This window comes from Podarcis gaigeae (genome assembly GCF_964106915.1).
Source record: "Podarcis gaigeae genome assembly, chromosome: 13".
Classification (NCBI taxonomy): domain Eukaryota; kingdom Metazoa; phylum Chordata; class Lepidosauria; order Squamata; family Lacertidae; genus Podarcis; species Podarcis gaigeae.
Window position 1 is genome coordinate 27,438,087 of NC_139689.1, and position 19,964 is coordinate 27,458,050.

The window sequence follows — 19,964 nt, forward strand, 5'->3', positions numbered from 1 at the left end:
GAGCCGCATCTATTGATCTGTCCACTTTTGTCTAGCTCTAGCCACACATTCACACAGAGAGAGCTCCTAATACAAAAGTGAGGATGAGGTGCAGCTCTTAGCCTTTGGCAGCGTGGCCATGCCACCAACACTTGCTTTTCAAAACCTTGTACTTACCAATAAAATCTGACAACATATGAAAGAACATTTAGGTGCTATCTTTATTAGATTAATTGCATTCCACATATTACATTCATTATAGTGGTCTTATTTTGTTTCTTCGTTTTATTCATACTTTGACTGGATGTCTCATCTTTCAGAGAGGGCTTGTTTTCTTGAGAAGCTATGGATTCCAGTGAGGTTGTTTTCCTTTGCAAAACTTTCCTTGTATATCACATATTTATGATAGATTTAATTGGGGGTGGAAGAGCATGCATGTTGCCTGCAGGTTCAATCTCTGACAGTTCCAGGAAGGGCTGGGAGAAATCCTGGTCTGAAATCTTGGACAGCCAGTGTCAGTCAGTATAACCAACACTGAGCAAAAATGGACCAATGATGTGATACAGAATTAGGCAGCTCCCTATGTGGTCTTCTCCAATAGAAATCAATGGGACAAGTTAGCTGCAACTTCAGTGGGACGGAAGTAACTTAATCTGAATCTTGCCTTATACTTATCATTCTTAGCACTACACCATATAGAAAGCTGTGTAATATACAGAACAATTAAAAGCACCTCATAAACAAACAAACAAAAATAGGAGGGAAAGAGTTCCTTTGGACCATAGTCATTCTATTTAATCCATATAACACATTATCTAGAGAGTGTTATATCTACAATGATATGCAATATGAACTTGTTTCGTTGACAGCATTATACATGTTATTTTTTATCATAATCATTGTTATATTTTTCATTATTAGTACTATACCATCTAGACCAGGCATGATGAACCTGTGGCCCTCCAGATGTTGTTGGACTCCAACTCTGATCAGCCTCAGCTTGCATGACCAGTGATCAGATATGCTGGAAGTTGCGGTCCACACAACATCTGGAGGGTCAAAGTTCCACATTCTTGAAGCAGAGAATCACCTATGTATAAACAGACAATGCTTGAAACACACATTCAAAAAGGAAAGGAATTCTTCCAGAGCATATGTTTTATATTTAATGCAGACATTACAGTTTTGCACCCAACCAATACCCAAAAGTGATTTTAAGTTCTCCAAACAAACAAAATCTCACGAGGAGAGCCAGCTCTTTGAGGCTCTTCACAAGTTAGAAGGCCTATAACATTTGATTAAGGCCTTTGAGGAGAACCCATAATATCCTTGATCTCACCCAGAATCTTTTGATGATTATTTGCTACATTCATCTTCGCTGCAGTGAGTAGCTTTTCAATTTCTTCATCCGAGTACTTCAACTTGAAGGTTTTAAACGTTGAAGCGTATTCATCAATTTTACCTGAAAAACAGGCACATTGGAGGGTGACTATAATGTAACCCATTACTGATGGGTTTAAGAATATTGCATTTATGGGGGGGGGGATAATACAAAACAAGATAAAAGTAATATCTAGGATGGGAGGTGAAAGACGAACAAGTGAAGGAAGTGATGGTGAAATGGGCAATAGATATAGGTAAACCTATTCAATTAGCAGCTTGGGGAAAATTGTGGAAAGAGAACTGGAGATTCATGGCATGTGAAGCAATAAAAGAAAATTATTTAATGTTCTACAGATGGTATATGACACCTTGCAAACTATCTAAAATGTATAGAACAAAATTGAAAATGTGTTGGAGATGCAAACAAGCGGAGGGCACACTGCTGCATATGTGGTGCACTTGTGATACAGTTAGAAGTTTTTGGGATATCATTAATGAAGAGCTGGAGAAATTATTCAAACAATTTTTTAAAAAAAACAGAAGCCTTTCTATTGGAAATATTAGAGTCAGATATTACAAGGGAAAATAAGAGAATATGTGACAGCTGCAGCAAGAATTCTAATTGCCAAAAATTGAAAACATGAGACAATCCCAACAAAAAAAAAGAGTGGCAAGATAAGTTATTTGAGTATTTAGAACTGGCTAAATTGACAGAAGCAATTAGAGATCAATCCAAACAAAAATTTCAGAAAGAATAAGGAAAATATAGTGAGTATCTGAAAAAGCAGTGCCCTCAAATTAGGTAATACCTGGACTTGTCTTGACTAATTTCCGCAAAACAAATTATGGTGTAAGAATGTAAGATAAAGAAAAAATTAGAGAAGAGGAATTGTGAAAGAAGCAGTTGACTAAGTATACAACTGGACCTGCGCTGAGGATGAAAGAAGTCTAATAGAAATGAATAAGAACTGAATTACTGATGTGTCTGTAACATCTACTTTGCATTTGTAGTTGTAGTATCTTTTTGTTTGTTTTGTGAGTGTTGTCTGTGTTGGTGTCAGTATAATAAATCAATAAAATAAAAAAGGCAAAAAAAGAGAATATTGCATGTAACTTTACTTCCCCCTGCACTTTTCTACAGAAAGAGGATCACAGCTAAACATTGAATTGCTCATTGAGCACACTGCAAGAGTTGCATTATGCAGGATTCGCTGCATTCCCTTAATCTCTAGCTTTTAAAACTCTGAGTTTGGTTGCACAGATGCATCTAAGGTTTATACGCAGGCATATAAAGACATGCACTGGAGTATATAATGTCTCATGTAGTACGATGCCTCCTATTTCACATACTATCGTTGGTGATGTTGATTTCAAATTATTGATATCATATTGATAATATATTACCCAGAGGGCAAGAGTAGATCTAATATGCTTAAGTTACAAAACGGGAGGTTTCGTCCAAACATTAGGAGAATCACATAACAAAAACTACAATAGAGATACCAAAATTTTCAAAGGTAGGGGTCCATTGCTAGGCATTTGAAAAACATGGGGTCCACAGTTCTTAGCTAATTGGGGAAATTTTGGGGACATCTTTGTGAAAGATTTTCAAAAAAAAGGTTAGAGAGCTACTTGTTTGGGATGTTCAAGCTCTAAATTTCCTGAACTCAGCAGGACAGTGTGGTTTACAAGGCCTGCTTTTACTCCATGAGTCTATAATAATTATGTTTTTGTTGTATAGCAGAAAGAGGAAACGTTCTATTGTCCTTTTTAGAAAAATGAATGAAGGGCAGTCTATGGATATAATAGACTGCATAGAACAATGTGCAGTCGGGTGGCTTGTGAATAGGGGCTGAGGTCTGTCCCTATTTTCAGTTGTGAAATGTTGGAATGTATGTGGCAGGGATGTTTAATGAGGCCCCAGTAGGATTTATCTGATATGGAGAAAGGAACCTTAAGGAAGGCAATTTTCACCAGTCAGGAAAATGGGAAATGTCTCAGAAAGAAAGGAAATATGGAATATGAGTTTAAACATGAAGGTGAATGTGCTACCAGAGCAATTTAATGTTGGGAGGAAATGACCCACTGGATTCTTACTTCTCAATCATTTTAATCTCTGATCATTAAAAACAAAACAAAAAAGAATGAGCCCCATTCTCAAGTTACCTGGGCAGTTGACTCTATTGAATAGTGGGAAATGCATGATAGTTAGGCCCTCTCCTTTGAAGATATAGCAATCCAACGGGTTGTCTTTCTCTTGCTGATCTTTCTCATCTATCTTGGGAAATTTGATTCCATTGACTTTGCAGTACTCTGCAGCTTTTGTGATGGTCTGTGCCAAAAGAAAGAGAAAACTACTTAATGCATTGACAAATCCACTTGGAAAAATAGCTGCCACTTTGCTTCCTGTGTTGCTTTTAGGGGCTCACAGGAACATAGGAAGCTGGCTTTTATCAAGTCAGATCAACAGCGCATCTAGCTCAGTATTGTCTTCACCTCTTGGCAATATCTAGGATTTAAGGCATGGAATCTTTCTCAGCTCTACCAGAAGATGCAAGGGGTTGTCCCTGGCGCCTTTTGCATGAAAAATGGTGTTCTGCTTCTATATCTCTCTTTCCTAAACATCTTTTATTCTAACATTACCTCAGCAGCTTGAGAAGTGATGTAACATTACTCCCTCCTCCAATGCTCTGTTAACATCGGATTCTCAGTGTTGCATGCATTGATACTTGACAGCACAGGAGCATAATGACTGCAGCAGGTTTGAAGGGGGGGAGAAGAATTGCACCAGAAACTGGTATTGGGTTGAATTAGGCCACAGGTTTATTGATTACATAAAATAGTAGGTTTGGCTAAGGCATTGGGCATGTATCCTTCATCAGACAGCCTGTCTGCAACCTGAAAGGAACCTGATGGTGTCAAATTGTGCTGGGGAGTGACCCACAACATGGATTGGATGCTATGACCCCACACAGGCTGGCATTTATAGTGGTGCATTGGCCCATTGGTCCCCCAGTGGTCTCCCAGACAGTCAGCCCTCCTATACCCCTCTAACGGGGTACCCCTGTGACTAAGGATCCAGCCCAATGCTTTATTTGCCACTATCTGTCCCAGTCAGCCATGAGGGTGGCGAACACCTGTCTGCCCCCTTAAATAGGCTGGGGGCAGGCTGCTTGCAGCCCCTAAGCTCCTGCCTTTGGTTGGCTAAGCGAGCACTGCCCACCTTTACCTGAGTGCCCGGCGTAGCTGGAGGTGGGCAGTGCCAGCCATCACCTCCTCCAGCCACTAGAATATGGCAGTTTCCTGGACCCACCATGGCCATGCCATGGTGCAACAGCTGCCCACCCAGAGTCCCAGGTGAGCGGATATTCCCAAGCAGTGTTATCTATGGAAAACTGGGATAACGCATGAGAAGAGGTTGTATCATAGTTATTTCACAGAGAGAGGGGGGTTTCTGACAACAATTGATTGGTCAGGAAATGAGTCAAAGAGTTGTATCCAACTAAGTTAAATTCAGAGTAGTCTCACTGAATTTAATGGTCCTAAGTTAGTCACATCCATTACAAGGTTTCACTTCATCATCTGAATTCCTGTTGCCATGAAAAATTAGAAAGGGAGACAAGGCGTATTTTAGCCTTGTATGCCTATCTGTCTGCCCCTTTCATAAAATGATTACCTGAAAAGGGTCCCCAGAACTGAAGTCAAAAGACAGGATCAGCTTCACATTTCTCTCAGGGTAGAGAATAAGCGGGTAAGCAGTATTTATTGCCAGGCCAGCATCAATCAGGGACACGACATCTTTCCCTTTTAGCGCTGGGACTTTAACATCGGCTAAGAACATCACACAAAACTTCAGTGTAAATGTTTGAACCAACACAAACCTATTGGTGATTGATTATTAATAAAGCTCTGGAGAAAGATCAGTTGGGATACAAATATGAGTTAAATAGACCCAAGACAACTCTGTTCCAGTGTGTTCCAAGGTCAAGCATACTGTTCCTGAGGATTTCCATTTCCCCCCCTTCTTAATTTGAAATATATCTAAAGCTGCCACATGCATCTCCAAGTTCTCCATTAATGGATAATGCTAGTGGAAAAGAGAAGGTTTGGCTCTATGACTTGTTAGCTGAATCTACCAATTCAAGAATTACTTTACCAGGTCTCCCCTTTTTTACTTTAAATGAAGCTTTATTTGGAAAGGAGTTGGAAGTAGTATTTTACTTTTAACTGCTGTTTGCTAGCTGACTCTCTTAGGAGCAGGAATGCATAACATAGGAAGCTGTCTCACAATGAGCTCCTCTAATAGGTGTGACCCATCCCCTTCTGCAGAGTGAGATAATTTGTCTTTGGGGGAGGGGACACGGCCATCACTACTTGATTCTTTCCATGAAAAGTCAACCAATAGTTGACCATCCCTAGTCCAAATCCTTGCCCCATCTCTAAACTTATCCCTATTCGACAGTATCCCCATGGCATGATGATGTGGCAGTCACAGTCCGAAACATGCAGTACAGTGGTAGCTCGGCTTTCGAGTGTCTCAGAAGTCGAACATTTCGGCTTCCGAACACCGAAAACCCGGAAGTAAATGCTACAGTTTTTTAACGCTTTTCGGAAGCCGAACGTGCCACACGGCTTCCATATTGAGTTTTCCATATTGAGTAATTGCTTCCGGAAATGCATGCTTCAGTTTTCAAACGTTTTGGAAGTCAAATGGTCTTCCAGAATGGTTTACATTCAAAAACCGAGATTCTGCTGTAAAATATAAAAACTTACAATTATAAGTAAACTATCATGAATGTGATTGCAAAACAATCTTACGGTCGTTGTGAAAGAAGTTATCGGTGCTTCCCCAAGTCCACTTCAGAATACATACATTGGTTTTGTGGATGAGCATGATCCAGTCTAAATTAAATGAGATTCAGAGCTAAGAATGCCACATAAATAAATAACAATACAATAGCATTTGATAAGGCTTCCTGAAAACCAAACAAAAGCAGAACAAAACTATATAAACAAATAAAACTGAACAGTTCACACTGAAGCAAATAGTGCACAAAAGATTGGATAAACCATACACCTTTCAATTATTTTGGGAAATAATCTTTGAAGCCTCGGATCAGGTGATACAACCTGATCCAAGGCTAGCTTTATTAAATCTGAATCTAGATGACAATAATAATTTATTCATTAACGACCTATTAATCTTTGTTTTCAGCTAGAAATATAATTACACAACATTGCAAAGCAGCAAATAATTTAATTCCAGAGGCATGGTGGGACAGAATAAAGAACATATCCCTTATGGAGAAACTAACAAATACGAAATGTGATTTTGAAACTGTATGGTACTTATTATTGAATTCAGTGGAAAGAGCAATGCTGCCCTCTCACCACCCATGGCTCACATTGGGACAATCTGCTAAAACAGAGAGTACATTCAATTCTAAGCTACTTACAAACTTCATGTTTAACTATATAATTTACATTATATATCCATGGAATGTTTCTTGGGGGGTGGAAGTTTATGAGGATTTCTTATTGTTCAGTTTCTGAAAATACATATAACAAGTGGGTTTTTTAAAATACACCATTCAAAGAGACATATAAAGCTCATTACTATTTCACCTCTCAAACTACCCAGGACAAGGCATTACAAAGGAAGGGTGCTACTACCAAGAAGGTCCGCTTCTATGTTGACATGAGGTTTTATGCAACACATTTCCTGTTTCAACACAATGGTAATGAAATAGAACAGGCATAGGCACACTCAGCCCTCCAGATGTTTTGGGACTACAATTCCCATCATCCCTGACCACTGGTCCTGCTAGCTAGGGATCATGGGAGTTGTAGGCCAAAAACATCTGGAGGGTCGAGTTTGCCTATGCCTGAAATAGAACAATTGTCATGAACACATCTGAACACATCTGCTAGGAAGCAGTCAGACAGCTGGGAGTAGTTGGCTGTCTCCACAGTCAGACTCATTGTCAAAACTGTGTTTATGGAAGATAATCTTACTCGGCTACGAGTGATCGCCAAAAAAGAAGAACTCCCCCTCCCCCTAACACGGAATGGAATGCTGATAAGACATTAGCAGAGAGCGGGGTGGAGAGAAGCCAACTCACTCAAGAAGCACAGGCAGGCTTGGAAAGCAGGAGGGGGAGCTTTTCCTCACTGGAAGAGGAGGCAATTAATCCCCTGAGCCCAAGGAGTAGATGTATGGGAAAGGTATTAGATGGGAAACAAACCCAGAAACGTAAGGGTCATAGGTTCAGGATATTCTGCAGAACCAAGCAGCCCTCCTCAGAAGGGTCAACTGAATCTTAAGGTACAGAAGCTCCGACAGAGCGTCCGAGACTGATTGTTTGTTTTGCAATAAATCTTCAAGCTAATTACGACATGTGTGCTTTGTTATCAAGACGGCAGCCAACAACCACTCCACTTGCTTCCAGCTGAAATGGAACTGCATGGGGAAGAGGCTCTCCTGGATAGATTCAGGCACTTCCATAAGGATGTTTCAGAGTACAGATGCCCTTTGCTACTAACTAATAGCGTTCCTGATTTGTTAAGAGCTTAGTAGCCTTTGCAGTGCTCATCAGTACCAAGCCCATGCTGATATTCTTAATTCTACTTAGAGGTGCAAAGCTGAGAGACAGTGATTCTCCCAAAGGCACATAACAGAACCTTGCTAGCTCCAGAAGGTACTTTCTGCTCACATATGCACAGATGTGTGCTTTGTTCTAAAGAAGGGATGGGGAAATGCAGATATCATTGGACTGTGTCTCCCATTATTTCTGATAAGTGGCAGAGCAGCTGATGAGATGCAGGATCTAACAACATTGGGAGGGTCACACATTCCGCATCCCTCTGCCAGAGCATTCTAAGAGGAAAAATGAAATTGAAGCAAAACATGTTGAAGAGTTTTGCACTTGCCCAATGTAAGCATGAAACAGAATCTCTTGTACTGCTTGTACTGGTGCTTGTGGAACACTGCTAGCAGCTGTTTTCTTTCTGTTCATAGTTCTTTGGGTTCAACTCAATGAGTCTAAAATGGGGCTTTATTCAGGCATTAAAGATCCAAATCTAACTCTATCCTCTAAATGGCACTGGCTACAGAGAACAGAAAGGCAATGCAAATAAAAAAGCAATTACTTACTTTTAATGGCTTGAAAAGGGCTGATAGATATCACTTTTATAACTCCTGTTTTCGGAAGAAAAACAACCATTTGAGAACTACAGTGGTACTTCAGGTTACATGCGCTTCAGGTTACAGACTCCGCTAACCCAGAAATAGTACCTTGCGTTAAGAACTTTGCTTCAGGATGAGAACAGAAATTGTGCAGGGGCAGTGGGAGGCTCCATTAGCCAAAGTGGTGCTTCAGGTTAAGAATAGTTTCAGGTTAAGAACAGATCTCCACAATGAATTAAGTTCTTAACCTGAGGTACCACTGTATAGACCATCTCAACAAGCAGCTTGAAGATACCGCAGGGAGATAAGACATATCTTAAGCTTCTTAAATTCCCATGGACACATTTTTTTGGGGTGGGGGTATTAGAAGAAAAGCAATATGGCTGTTAATTTCACCAATATATGCACTTTTCTGTGAATTTGACATGTTCGACTTTAATTGCAAAGTGAACTGAATTCCTCCTCCATCCCTACTCAAAAGTAAGTTCCATTTCATTGAAAGGGGCTCACTCTCTAAAAAGTTGAACAATGTCCCGTCCCTGCAACATTTGCTAGTTGGCTTAAAAATAAGCTGATCCATGACCCTCTAAATAGGAAACTGTGTGGTTTATTGGAGAAAATCCAAATTACACCCGCTTAACACCCCCAGCCCCACCTAGCTCCAAAATTGTGGTTGTCAGACAAGCATTGTAAAAGCTTACAAACATCCACCATCCTTGATTGCCAGTGATAAGTTTGTGTGACAGGAGAGGTCATCACATGGCTGGCAGAATGACACATTTCTGAGCCTTTGAATTGGCTCAGGGTTTCTCTGGGATTTTAAAAAAATGAAACACTTTTCATGTAGAGTAGGAAGTTCACTTCTAAGCATAAGCAACAGGTATTGATGTTGAAGTCTATTAGGATAATTCTTACACAAATAATAAAATGAGCACCAGCATATATTATATTACCAAAACCCGATTCCCTAACTTTGTAGCGAGTCACTGTCAGAAGGCAATATATGAGCACTATGGTACTTGCCTCCAAAATCATCATGCAAAGCTTCCCACAGTTTCAAACATGCTTCCTCTTTTGCCTTTTCATCTGCTGTCGTCCAGGACTGACGCATCTCTTTGAGCACCTTATAGCTTTTGCTGGTACTATGGACTTCACAGAAAATAGAGAGGCATGGTGAATAAAGGCAGGATGAAAAACTAAGCAACAAAGGGGAAAGAATGGGTTATTTACTCCCAATGGACAGCTACCTGTATTAAAATCTGCAATGACACACACACACACACACACACACACACACATATATGTGTGAGATTCTATGATATAAGGAAGGACTGTGGAAAAATGGCTTGGGAAATATATAAATATGATAATATTAATAACTCTTCTTAGAGTAAGAGAAGGAGGACAGCCTCATAATTGCTTTGTTGAAAAGTAGAGCATGCTCATAACATAATGGTGCAACAGAGTACAGGAAACCGCAAGTTTAAGTATACTTTTAGGGATGTTGTAAGTCTCTTAAGTAATGGTATATATTCTGTTTGGAAAGTAGCATTGTTGCTTTTCTTGCAATCTGTTTTTATTTAAGGCATACTTAGTTATAACATTAACATTTCTCTTCCCCACACTTTTTGTTGTAATTATATTTTGGCAAACTTGAATTTTGATGGACAATAATAATAATAATAAAGAAAATTAAAAAGTTAATGGGCATATCTAACAGATTCATTAATTCCAGACAGCTTACTCTGAACTAGTGCCCATCAATTTATTCACAAAGCACCATACTGCTTTCAAAAGGAAGAAAATACGTTGCTTAGAAATCACTTACCTTTCAGGAGGTTCTCTAAAAGGTCAAAAAATCCAGTTGCTGCTGCTGCTGAAGCATCTAATATAGACAGTTGCAACTCCAAAATATACTCATAAGCCTTGCAAAGAAAACTAAGTGCCTGGTACTCTTGAGAATGAAACACAACAGGAAAGTTGGTTACAAAGGCCGGCCTGCTCTCTATTTATTCCAAACGAGCTTTTTACAGTGGTCATTTCATTCAGATGTCCAGCAACTGCTATCCCTCCACCTCATAAACACAACAGAACTTTGTGGGGAATGGATGACCTCCTTTTCATTCTTTGCCTTCAACATTTCCTAAGATCTGCATTGGTCAATAAGATCCAGGACCAGCCCAATATATATTTCTCCCTTAGATAGAATAACAAATGGCATGCAAAGCTGACAAAGTCATTTTGGCACCTGAGGAACAAAAATCTCTCAAGCACCCCTTCTTGGGAACAAGTCTATATTAAGCATAAATAACTAACAATTTTCTGCTTTTTCATTACATCCAAAATTGCTCTGCTTAAAAGGGAGTACCACTCCTGAGGAGATCTCAAAGATAGATATACTTTCCTGAACCCAAACTATTGAGGCAGTTGTGAGCCACTACTCTAACCTGTGCTTGGCCTAAAGTTTCACAAAGATCTGCTGATACTGCTTGGTAACAGGGACTTTCTGGTGTGTACTGCAGAGAGAAGTGCAAGTTGTTCATAATCCATGGGAAACTTCCAAATTGTCTGAAGACACAAGTCCATAGAACACCAGAAATCCCAGTAGAAGGTAATTGTAGGAATGGGTGTGGGTGAATAGGTATCTGTTCAGGGATGTGAAAGAATGGGAGGAAAAGAAAGGAGATGGGTTAGAGAGAAACAAAAAGGTTTCCATTGTTGTCTCTCTGTGTTTCCTGGTTTGTTGCTCGCCCTCCATGTGGTGAAGAGGTGACAGAGGGAGAAAGTGTGTCCCATCATCACCACCACCAACCATTTTACCCAAAGAGAATGTCATTCTTTGGCCCTCAAAATATGGTCCACTCCTGGTTTATGGTGATGACTGGGATCTCAAAAAGATGAGGAAAGAAAACTGATCAAAGGAAACATGAGTTACCTGGATTCAGTTCACGGGCTTTAAAATAAGCTTCTTTGTCCTTTTTTAGCAAATCCAGTAAAGCACCTTGAAAGACAAATCCTTTTGTTAACACACATGTAAGGTTTACTTTCTCATATGTATCATGGTTTCATTTAATATCTTATTAAAATTCTGCCTTGCACTTCCTCCCAAATGAGACCAGAGTAGCTTTACTACAAGACGTCAGGGACTGGGCAGAGAAGGATGAATGGTGGAGACCGCCTCCCCATCCTGACCCTTCCAGGGAGGAGGAAGATGGTATAGATTTACAAAAGGGGGCTGAGCTCAGAGGCAGATGAGGGGGGAAGCTGGGAAATCATGGGACAGCTGGAACACCACCCAGCTGACACGTTCTCATTAGAAAGCATTCCAGACCCTCCATCTCCCAGAACCCAGCGAGCCTCAAAATTAGGTGCTTGGGAGGCATCTAGTGAAATAGATCTGCTAGTATGCAGACTTTTGGCTGTGCAAAGAAATTTCTGTCAACTCTTCTATCCCTGCATACTCCCTATGCCCCAATATATCTGTTCTGGCCAGTCCCCCAGCTTTCCAGAGTGCATTTGGAGAGGGAGCAGGGGAGGGAGCAAGCAGAAATCCTTGTGCTAGTGGATCTATTTAGTTGCATACCACCCTATGTTTACATTTAAGATAAATTATGTGTGTTGTTCAAGGAGAACAAATAGATTTTTGTGATTTCATGGCTAAGGTCTGAGTTTAGTACCTGGAAAATGCTGTTTCATCATCATTGGATCTTTTATGAGTCTGACATGGGTTTTATTATAATTAATTAATAATCAATACCACCCTTCACCCAAAGATCATAGGGGTGGCTTACAATATAAAAAGGGTATAAGCATTCAGGAAAGCTATTTTTTGTCATGTGTTTTAAAGATTTTTGGACCATGAAGACTTTCCACAGCATGCATGCAACTTAAGATGTATTTTAAAGAATCATAGCACTATTGTTGTCTGTTTCTGTCTATAGCTCCTGAACAAGGAGCTCTTAACTCAGAAATGTGTTGAGTCACAATGAAGAATTTTGCTTCGTTGAGCAACAGAGGCAAAAATGTAGCAACTTACCAAGGATTTCCTTCTTAATTTCTCGTTCGCTTGCCAGAGCACTTCCCCATAAACCTGAAAATCAGGAAGAGATGGCTTTTTAACAGTCTTTGGCAGTCTTTTTCCCCCTAAAAAATGTTTAGGGGTACTCTGATTTTCCTACTCATATTGAAATACTGCCCCTCAATGGAGCCAAACTTAGATTCACAAAATGTTTAGGCGTATGCGTACCCCACCTTCCCCCCAGAAAAAAGCACTGGTCTTTGGTGTAAGTATAAATGTCCAAACCTGATGTTTAAAGTTCATATAGCATTTAACTAGCCATGTTTGAAATGGCTCCATCTTTTGAAAAATTATAAAGATGGCAATGCACACATCATAGTCTCCTTGGTTATACATTTTCCCATCTTGTCTGCTCCAGGACATGTAGCTGCATGAACTCCTCTTATGTACCCCATAAACCTAGATGGTTTCAACACTACAGTGTTGTAAATATGCATGTTAAGGCTGCAGTTCTAAACACAGTCCCTAGCAAGTTCCAGATGAACTCACTTCTGAGTAAGCATGGATAGAATTTCATTGCTAAACCTCTCAACTGATCACACACCCACTCTATTCTTTGATCTTGCAAAAAGAGAGGAAGGGCCATGGCACATGTTTTGCATGCAGACTATCCCAATTTCAATCCTTGCTGTCTCCAGGTAAAGCTGAGGGTGGAAAGACTCCTGTCTGAAATGTTGGCGAGCTGTAGCCAATCAGTATAAACCAGGGATGGGAAACCTCTGACCATCCAGATCATCACAGAAAGAACTCTCACCAGCCACGTCCAACATAGGCAATGTTTGGGGATAATGGGAGTTGTAAGCCTGTGATGTCTGGGGCCCAGATTGCTAGAAGAGATAGTACTGAGCTGAAACAGCATGAAGCCAAATGGACTTGATGTGAAGTTGCTTCTTGTGCATCTTTAGAATACCTTCAGAACAGAGGAGGCTGGTCCATTAGCATGAATGGAGCACTGTCCATCAACCTCAAACTATACTCAACCTGCCCCCAGCTCCTTCTGTCTTGCCACCAATTGGGTGGTAGTCCTGACTGTCATTGGGTCATTTACAGCTGGTGCCCCTGCCCTCCACCCCACCTGTTCCAGCCACCACTGGTTCAGAGGAGGTTATTCTACTTGGCATTCTGAGAACGACAGGCTTCAAATAAGCAAAACTAGGTTGGCAAACCTTGAAGGTAGGTAATATCTTTCTCCTTTTTCTTCTTGCTTAGTTCTCCATTTCTAAACAGACTCCCAAAGAGTTTGGTTTCGACATATCCTGCTGTACTGTGACCCCCACCTACGCCAGGAGCCCCTGCATCGTGTGGGGTAAATTCAAACCAGCTGCCTGGGAGGAAAGAAGATAAAAGAAAGTTAGAGAGAGAGAGAGAGATGAGAAGAAAATCCCAAAGTGCTAATGAGAACAGAATGCCCAGAAGACAAATGAATGGGAAACAAATCAACAAAGAAAGAGCTGCCAAGAAATTCCATCTAAATCAGAATGCAAAGCGATTTGGAAGGCCCTGTGCAGGGGAAACACTTGGAGGGATTTTGAAGTGAAGTTGAAAGGAAGTCAGCAATAACCATGAAATTCTTTGGGCAAGCAGGGACGTGCTAATATCCAATTGCTCAGATGAACTTGCTAATCTCTGTTTCAGTATCAGGGTGGGTAGTTTTACCCACAGAAATACACAGCAATCAGAGTGTAACCCTTGGGGATGCAAATTCGTCCCGCTCCCATGATGATGCTGGGGATTTTGGTAACCATTCTCAGTTTCCCCAGGGAGAGCTCTTCAATGTAACCTCACAGACAAGGTCATCTTGATTGCTTTGCCCGTGCTGGTATATTGAAGAGCTGCCCTCTGGAAAATTTGAATTGGTTTTGCTGCTTCGATTGATTGATTGATTGATTGATTGATTGATTGATTGATTTACTTCTTTATTTTGGCAGGGAGGGAGATGGATCAGCTCATTTTAAAATCAAATCTGATGTGGTCCTGGGTAAGCTGGCAGAGTTTTGGCACTCACTGGTAGCCAGCTGGCTAACACTGTAGGGTGGGCATGTGGAGAAAGGCCTTAGTGAATGATACCAGTGGATGGGAGAAAATAATAAGAGAAAATGATATCGTCATGTTATTACCTATGTGGTGTCCTTCGTATCTGTGCTTGTCCACAGCTGCATAGATGGGATAAGGATTTTTCCCATTCTCACATGATCTCTTGTGTTCAGTCAAGTTGCGTTCATCAAGCTGAAAAGACATGGGTTTAGTTAATTGACTTTACTACTCTACCTGTTCCCCAGCTGTCAGGGTTTACTTGTGTGTAACATTCAGGGATGGGGGAGAAATTTGATTCAGTTTGCATTTGAAGACGAATTGATCAAATCTGCACTTTCTGAGAGCAAGTTGAGAACCAAACCACACACACAAAATTCACACTTGTCCGAATTTTGCAATGCACCTCTTCGATAACAAATTTTCACAAAAATGCATATATTAGGTAGAAGTGTGCATAAAAATGAATATATATAAGTGAAAATATAATGCAGAATGCATGGTATTAAGATGCATTACTTGCAAAAATGTATACATTAGTCAAAACTGCATACAAACGTGTGTTTATTAGGAGAAATCTGCATTAAAATGCTGAAGAATTTTTATAAGGTTACTGGCCACTCTGAGTAGAGAGTGAATCCACATGGTTCTAGATTAAGAAGCTATAATGACACTGCTTGCCACATAGGGAAGTGGTCAGTGGTTCCTGACACCAACCCACACTTGACTCTCATTCTTTCTTCCCAGGGGTGCATCAGATCATGGTTGGCCAACTTGCAGGCAAAATCTCTTCTTCAAACCCTTCCTGTCTAGCTCCAGACAACACTTTACCACATAATAATCCAGAGATGAAAACAAAATTACCTACCTAATTTTAGTGCTTCTGAATATATGAATGGATTTATATGTTTCATATGATATATAAGAGATAATGGTAGGGCCTTGAGGGGAAAAATACTGTCCTGGTCACTTTTGGTAACTGCTAACTTTCTTTATATTCTTGTTCAGTTTGGGTCTCATGTGGTTTTAAAAAAACCTTTTTTAAAAATCTCCACCTACCTCCTTTAGCATTTTATACACAATAAAATAGGACCAGAAATCAGTCAAGGAGTAATGTTCATCTTTTGAGGCCTCCAATGCAGCTTCTGTTGCCTTCTTCAAATCCCATTTGCCATTTACAAGTGTTTCCTTCTGAAGTTTTTCCAAGGCCTCTACTTTCTCAGCCCAGTCTTCATTTTTGTAGAGAGCTGACATGCACCTTTTCATGGAACAATATAAATATTATGATGAGTTTGTGGAGGGGATGTAGGCTGTATATCTGGGGGCCCCATCTAATTCCTGGATCCAGCATGGATTCAATTCCTGGACATACAGGCGAGCTTCCTGGTGAGGTAATGGCCCTCTAAGTATGAGCCATTAAGATAACAAAAAAGTGGCTCTGGGTCAGATAACAAATGGGTGGGGGCCCCTTCCTCAACCTGCCGGTACATAGAAAGATAAAGGCAGAGTTGAGACTTGAGTGATGTGTGCTAGAAGCTTGGCCGCTGGGAGAGATAGACCCATGCCTGATTTCTGTTGGAATAGAAGGCTGCAGCTATGGGAGAAGCAAGACCCTTTTGGGGATGTCAATGCTGTAAACCCCTCCATTGTGAGGGATGGTTATATATGTGTGTGTAAATAAACCATATATCCTAAAGACACCACAGTTTTGACTGCACCTCATTCCAAAGGAAACACAAACCCTGAATAATAAGCTTCTGGAATCCCTAGGATTTTGTACCTCTCAGAGATTGCATTGACATGCAACAATATTTTTGAAACAATGTGAAGGAGCAATGGATTTCAGACACAATCCTATTTTGAAATATATATAAGGTAAAGGGACCCCTGACCATTAGGTCCAGTCGTGACCGACTCTGGGGCTGCGGTGCTCATCTCGCTTTATTGGCTGAGGGAGCCAGCGTACAGCTTCCGGGTCATGTGGCCAGCATGACTAAGCCACTTCTGGAGAACCAGAGCAGCGCACGGAAACACCGTTTACCTTCCCGCCGGAGCGGTACCTATTTATCTACTTGCACTTTGATGTGCTTCCAAACTGCTAGGTTGGCAGGAGCTGGGACTGAGCAACGGGAGCTCACCCCATCGTGGGGATTTGAACTGCCAACCTTCTGATCGGCAAGTCCTAGGCTCTGTGGTTTAACCCACAGCGCCACCCACATCTATCTATATCTATCTATCATCTATCTATCTATTTATCTATCTATATAACTGTCCATTACTCTAAGGTGCTACTGGGCATTTTTTTTTATTTTTTCATATATTTTGACTGTGTCAGACCAACATGACTACCTACTAATTTTGAAAATACTCGAAGGACTAGCAAATGAAGAATGTTCTCTGCAGGTCAGAAGCTTTAACAACTCTCTTCCTTTTTAGTTTCAGCTTGGAGTTTATATGCAACCAGACACACACTTGAATGAACTTTCATGAGTGATAAAAGAAGTTACATTGCAATCAGCTGGGATTAAAAATTCCAAGTCTACAGTGTTCATTCATATGTGATAAAGAGTAAGTGTACAATATAGTAACAGTTGAAGAGTCCCTAAGTTCCTTTGGTCCCACACAGTCAATAAAACCATATATCATGGCAACTGGCCCTAGCTCCAGCCTCCATGTATCCAGCTCTACTGACATAAAGCCCATTCTGTTCAGTGTGCAGAAGTCAGACATCAGAGTCAATACATGTGATCACACTCCTCTCCATTCACTGACAAGACATACAGTGGTACCTTGGTTTACGATCATAATCCGTTCTGGAGGTCCATTCATAAACCAAAACAGGCCGTAACCCAAGGCGCACTTTTGCCAATGGGGCCAAAAAAGTTGTTCATAATCCAAAAAAAAGCAGCTCATAATCCAAAAAAGTTCACAAACTAGGACGCGCACTTCTGGGTTTGAATTGGTCGTAATCCAACATGGTCGTAAACTAGACTGTTCACAAACCAAGGTACCACTGTATGCACCAGAGCATGAGAAAAGGTATTCTTTGGTGTAATAATTGCTTACCAATGTGACATCCTTATTATTTCTCTGTGTTGCAGGATGTTTCTGTAAAATGACTCTCTATATGCCAGGATAGTGAAAACTATTTTTTCCACTATGCCAACACCACCCACTCTTTCTTGTGGGGAAGTGTGTGTGCCCTTTGTCTTGCACAAATGATTTGTGAAGACTATATATTTTGCATTTCCAAGATCCTTTGCCCATGAATAGAGCCTCAAATGAGACTGTGTTGTGGGGTAGCTGTCTTTTCTGTAATTTAACATGTGAATTACAACCTCTTGTCATTACCAACTGAGTCGGGTGAAAAATGTAGCTTTGTTAGGCATGTTGCTTTTGCCTTGCTGCCATGGGCTGAGTTTGATCTTGTAAATGCTGATGGCACAGAGATTTTTATCACTTGTGATAAGGTGTTGCACCAGAGATTGCAGCTTCTACCACATGCCACAGCTTGCTTTTCTCATTAACCATTTACATTCACTTACCAGGTTGAACCTGATACCCCAACCAAGTACATAATACAGTCCAGGAGATCATATTTCTTCAGCTCCGTCAATGTCCCATAAAGGGCAATCATGGCCCTCAGTCCTCCTCCTGACCCCAGGACAGCAATATTTGGGGCTTTGTCCTGGTGGAAGAAAAGGGAGGGGACTTAACAAATCTCTGTTTAATCAAGGAATGAAAAAATAAAGTGTGTGTTTTCAATACCCAAAGCATACCTGTTTTACACAGCCTGATGAAGCTTCTGTTTGATCATTATAATTAATTGTTATTACTAATAATAAATGAAACCCTACCACATCATGTGGAATCCCAAGCTTGGCAAGGCATTTCTTCACGGTTTCTTTTCTAGTAGCAACAGCTGCTTGTTCACCCTGTGTGAGGGTTTGAATGATCCGGACTTCAGATTTTTCCTGCTGAGAAATGAAATGGGGGGGAGGGAGGTTTCTCATGCTAGGAAATGCAATGACGCCATCTTTTGACTATGAAAACCAAAGCATCACTTGGGGAAATTGTTTCAGTGGCTCTAGTTTCTCAGGCCAGTATAACGGTCTCATCAGTGGATTAAGTCAAACGAAACTGGGCTAATTCATCAGCTGGTCTTGTGTTAGTGAGCTGCCGTCTTGTACATTCCCTGCACTTCCTCCTTCCTTCCAATGGTCCAATTTAAAACTTTATACTTAATTGGACCATTGGACTATCTAGTTTCAGCATTGTCTCCACTGATGGCCAGTGGCTCTCTAGAGTTGCAGACAGGAAAGTTTCCCAGTCTACCTGGAGACCCTAGAAATTGAAGGGGGGAGCTACTGCATACAATACAGATGGTCAACCACTGAACTATGTCCCTTCCCCCAAGTGACAAGATAACCTCCCTGGAATTGAAATCTTAATCGATTGGACCAGATAGCAGAGTTTTGTTTTTTTCTTGCATTATTAAAAGAGGGAGAGAGAATCTGGCTTCCCTCTCTTCAGCCTTCAAGCTTCCCAATACATCATTCTGCATTATATCTAAATGGACCCACCCTTTCTTAGATAATCTGAGATGCTTTGGTCCTAACTTTCCCTTGCCATGTTTGAGGCACAGCAAAGAAAAGTACAGACGAACCCATTATTGCTTGTAGCTTAGCATGCATTAGAATTAGAGGACTGTTACTGAGTAGAACTTATTTTCGCTTGGAGCAGAAACCATCAGGCACTGTTGATTGTAAGGTAGATATCGCTTACCGTCCTAGGTGGAAAGATGTTCATCTCCTCTTCTTTACTGATGCTCAAAATGAGGAAGCAATAGCAGGGGGGGTCCTGAATACAGTGAGAACAAAAACACCTCTTGTTTCCTGTTGCTTTTGCTTTTCTCCAGTTACTTTAGAGCAACAAACAGCTACTTGGTGAGACAAGAGGAAACCGTTCAGTCACTCATCTCCTGTTACTAAGTAGCACTGGATGCCAAATGGGCAGGAAGGAACCTGCTGCTGGGTTATAAGTTGGGCTGGGCTGAATTTCAGTCTAACCCAATTTAAGAGATTTTAGGAGTGGGTGTGGGTGAAACCCCTTCTGAAGATCAGGAGGGAGGGCAATGTTCAGGTGGGTTGGCACTTTTGGGTGTGGAAATTTACTGGCTTTTTATGAGGTGGCAATGTTCACATTTATCTTTCCTTCTCCAGAGCAGATAGTGAGACAAATAGCACCTTTTCAAAGCCTATAGCAACAGAGCTGTCAAATGTCACATAAAGCTGGCTTGTCCTTGCT

General features: G+C 40.8%; 1 protein-coding gene across 2 annotated transcripts; it reads right to left on the minus strand.

The window, feature by feature from the left end:
- Positions 1 to 182: 182 nt before the first annotated feature.
- On the minus strand, positions 183 to 19,712 carry LOC310829569 (cytosolic phospholipase A2 gamma-like). Of its 2 annotated transcripts, none has more exons than XM_083708205.1 (15): positions 19,443 to 19,712; positions 18,515 to 18,631; positions 18,203 to 18,345; positions 15,717 to 15,915; positions 14,744 to 14,852; positions 13,793 to 13,951; positions 12,585 to 12,638; positions 11,484 to 11,549; positions 10,377 to 10,502; positions 9,572 to 9,697; positions 8,516 to 8,560; positions 6,181 to 6,264; positions 5,039 to 5,193; positions 3,529 to 3,694; positions 183 to 1,441 (listed from the first exon to the last, which is right to left on the minus strand). In XM_083708205.1, the coding sequence occupies exons 1-15, from the start codon at positions 19,464 to 19,466 to the stop codon at positions 1,278 to 1,280; spliced, it is 1,737 nt and encodes a 578-aa protein (XP_083564331.1). In that variant the 5' UTR covers positions 19,467 to 19,712; the 3' UTR covers positions 183 to 1,277. The 2 variants fall into 2 exon arrangements, with proteins under 2 accessions (XP_083564331.1, XP_083564330.1); XM_083708204.1 differs by having other exon boundaries at positions 18,515 to 18,634.
- Between the last annotated feature and the right edge of the window lie 252 nt (positions 19,713 to 19,964).

What these genes read in the sequence shown, in the direction of transcription:
- LOC310829569 (XM_083708204.1), bottom strand. Translation starts at nt 19,466, where the DNA reads ATGAACATCTTTCCACCTAGGACG. An exon ending in ACATCTTTCCACCTAGGACG is followed by an intron (nt 18,635 to 19,442) that starts GTAAGCGATATC and finishes TTCATTTCTCAG; the next exon opens with CAGGAAAAATCTGAAGTCCG. An exon ending in GTTCTGGGGACCCTTTTCAG is followed by an intron (nt 3,695 to 5,038) that starts GTAATCATTTTA and finishes CTTTTGGCACAG; the next exon opens with ACCATCACAAAAGCTGCAGA.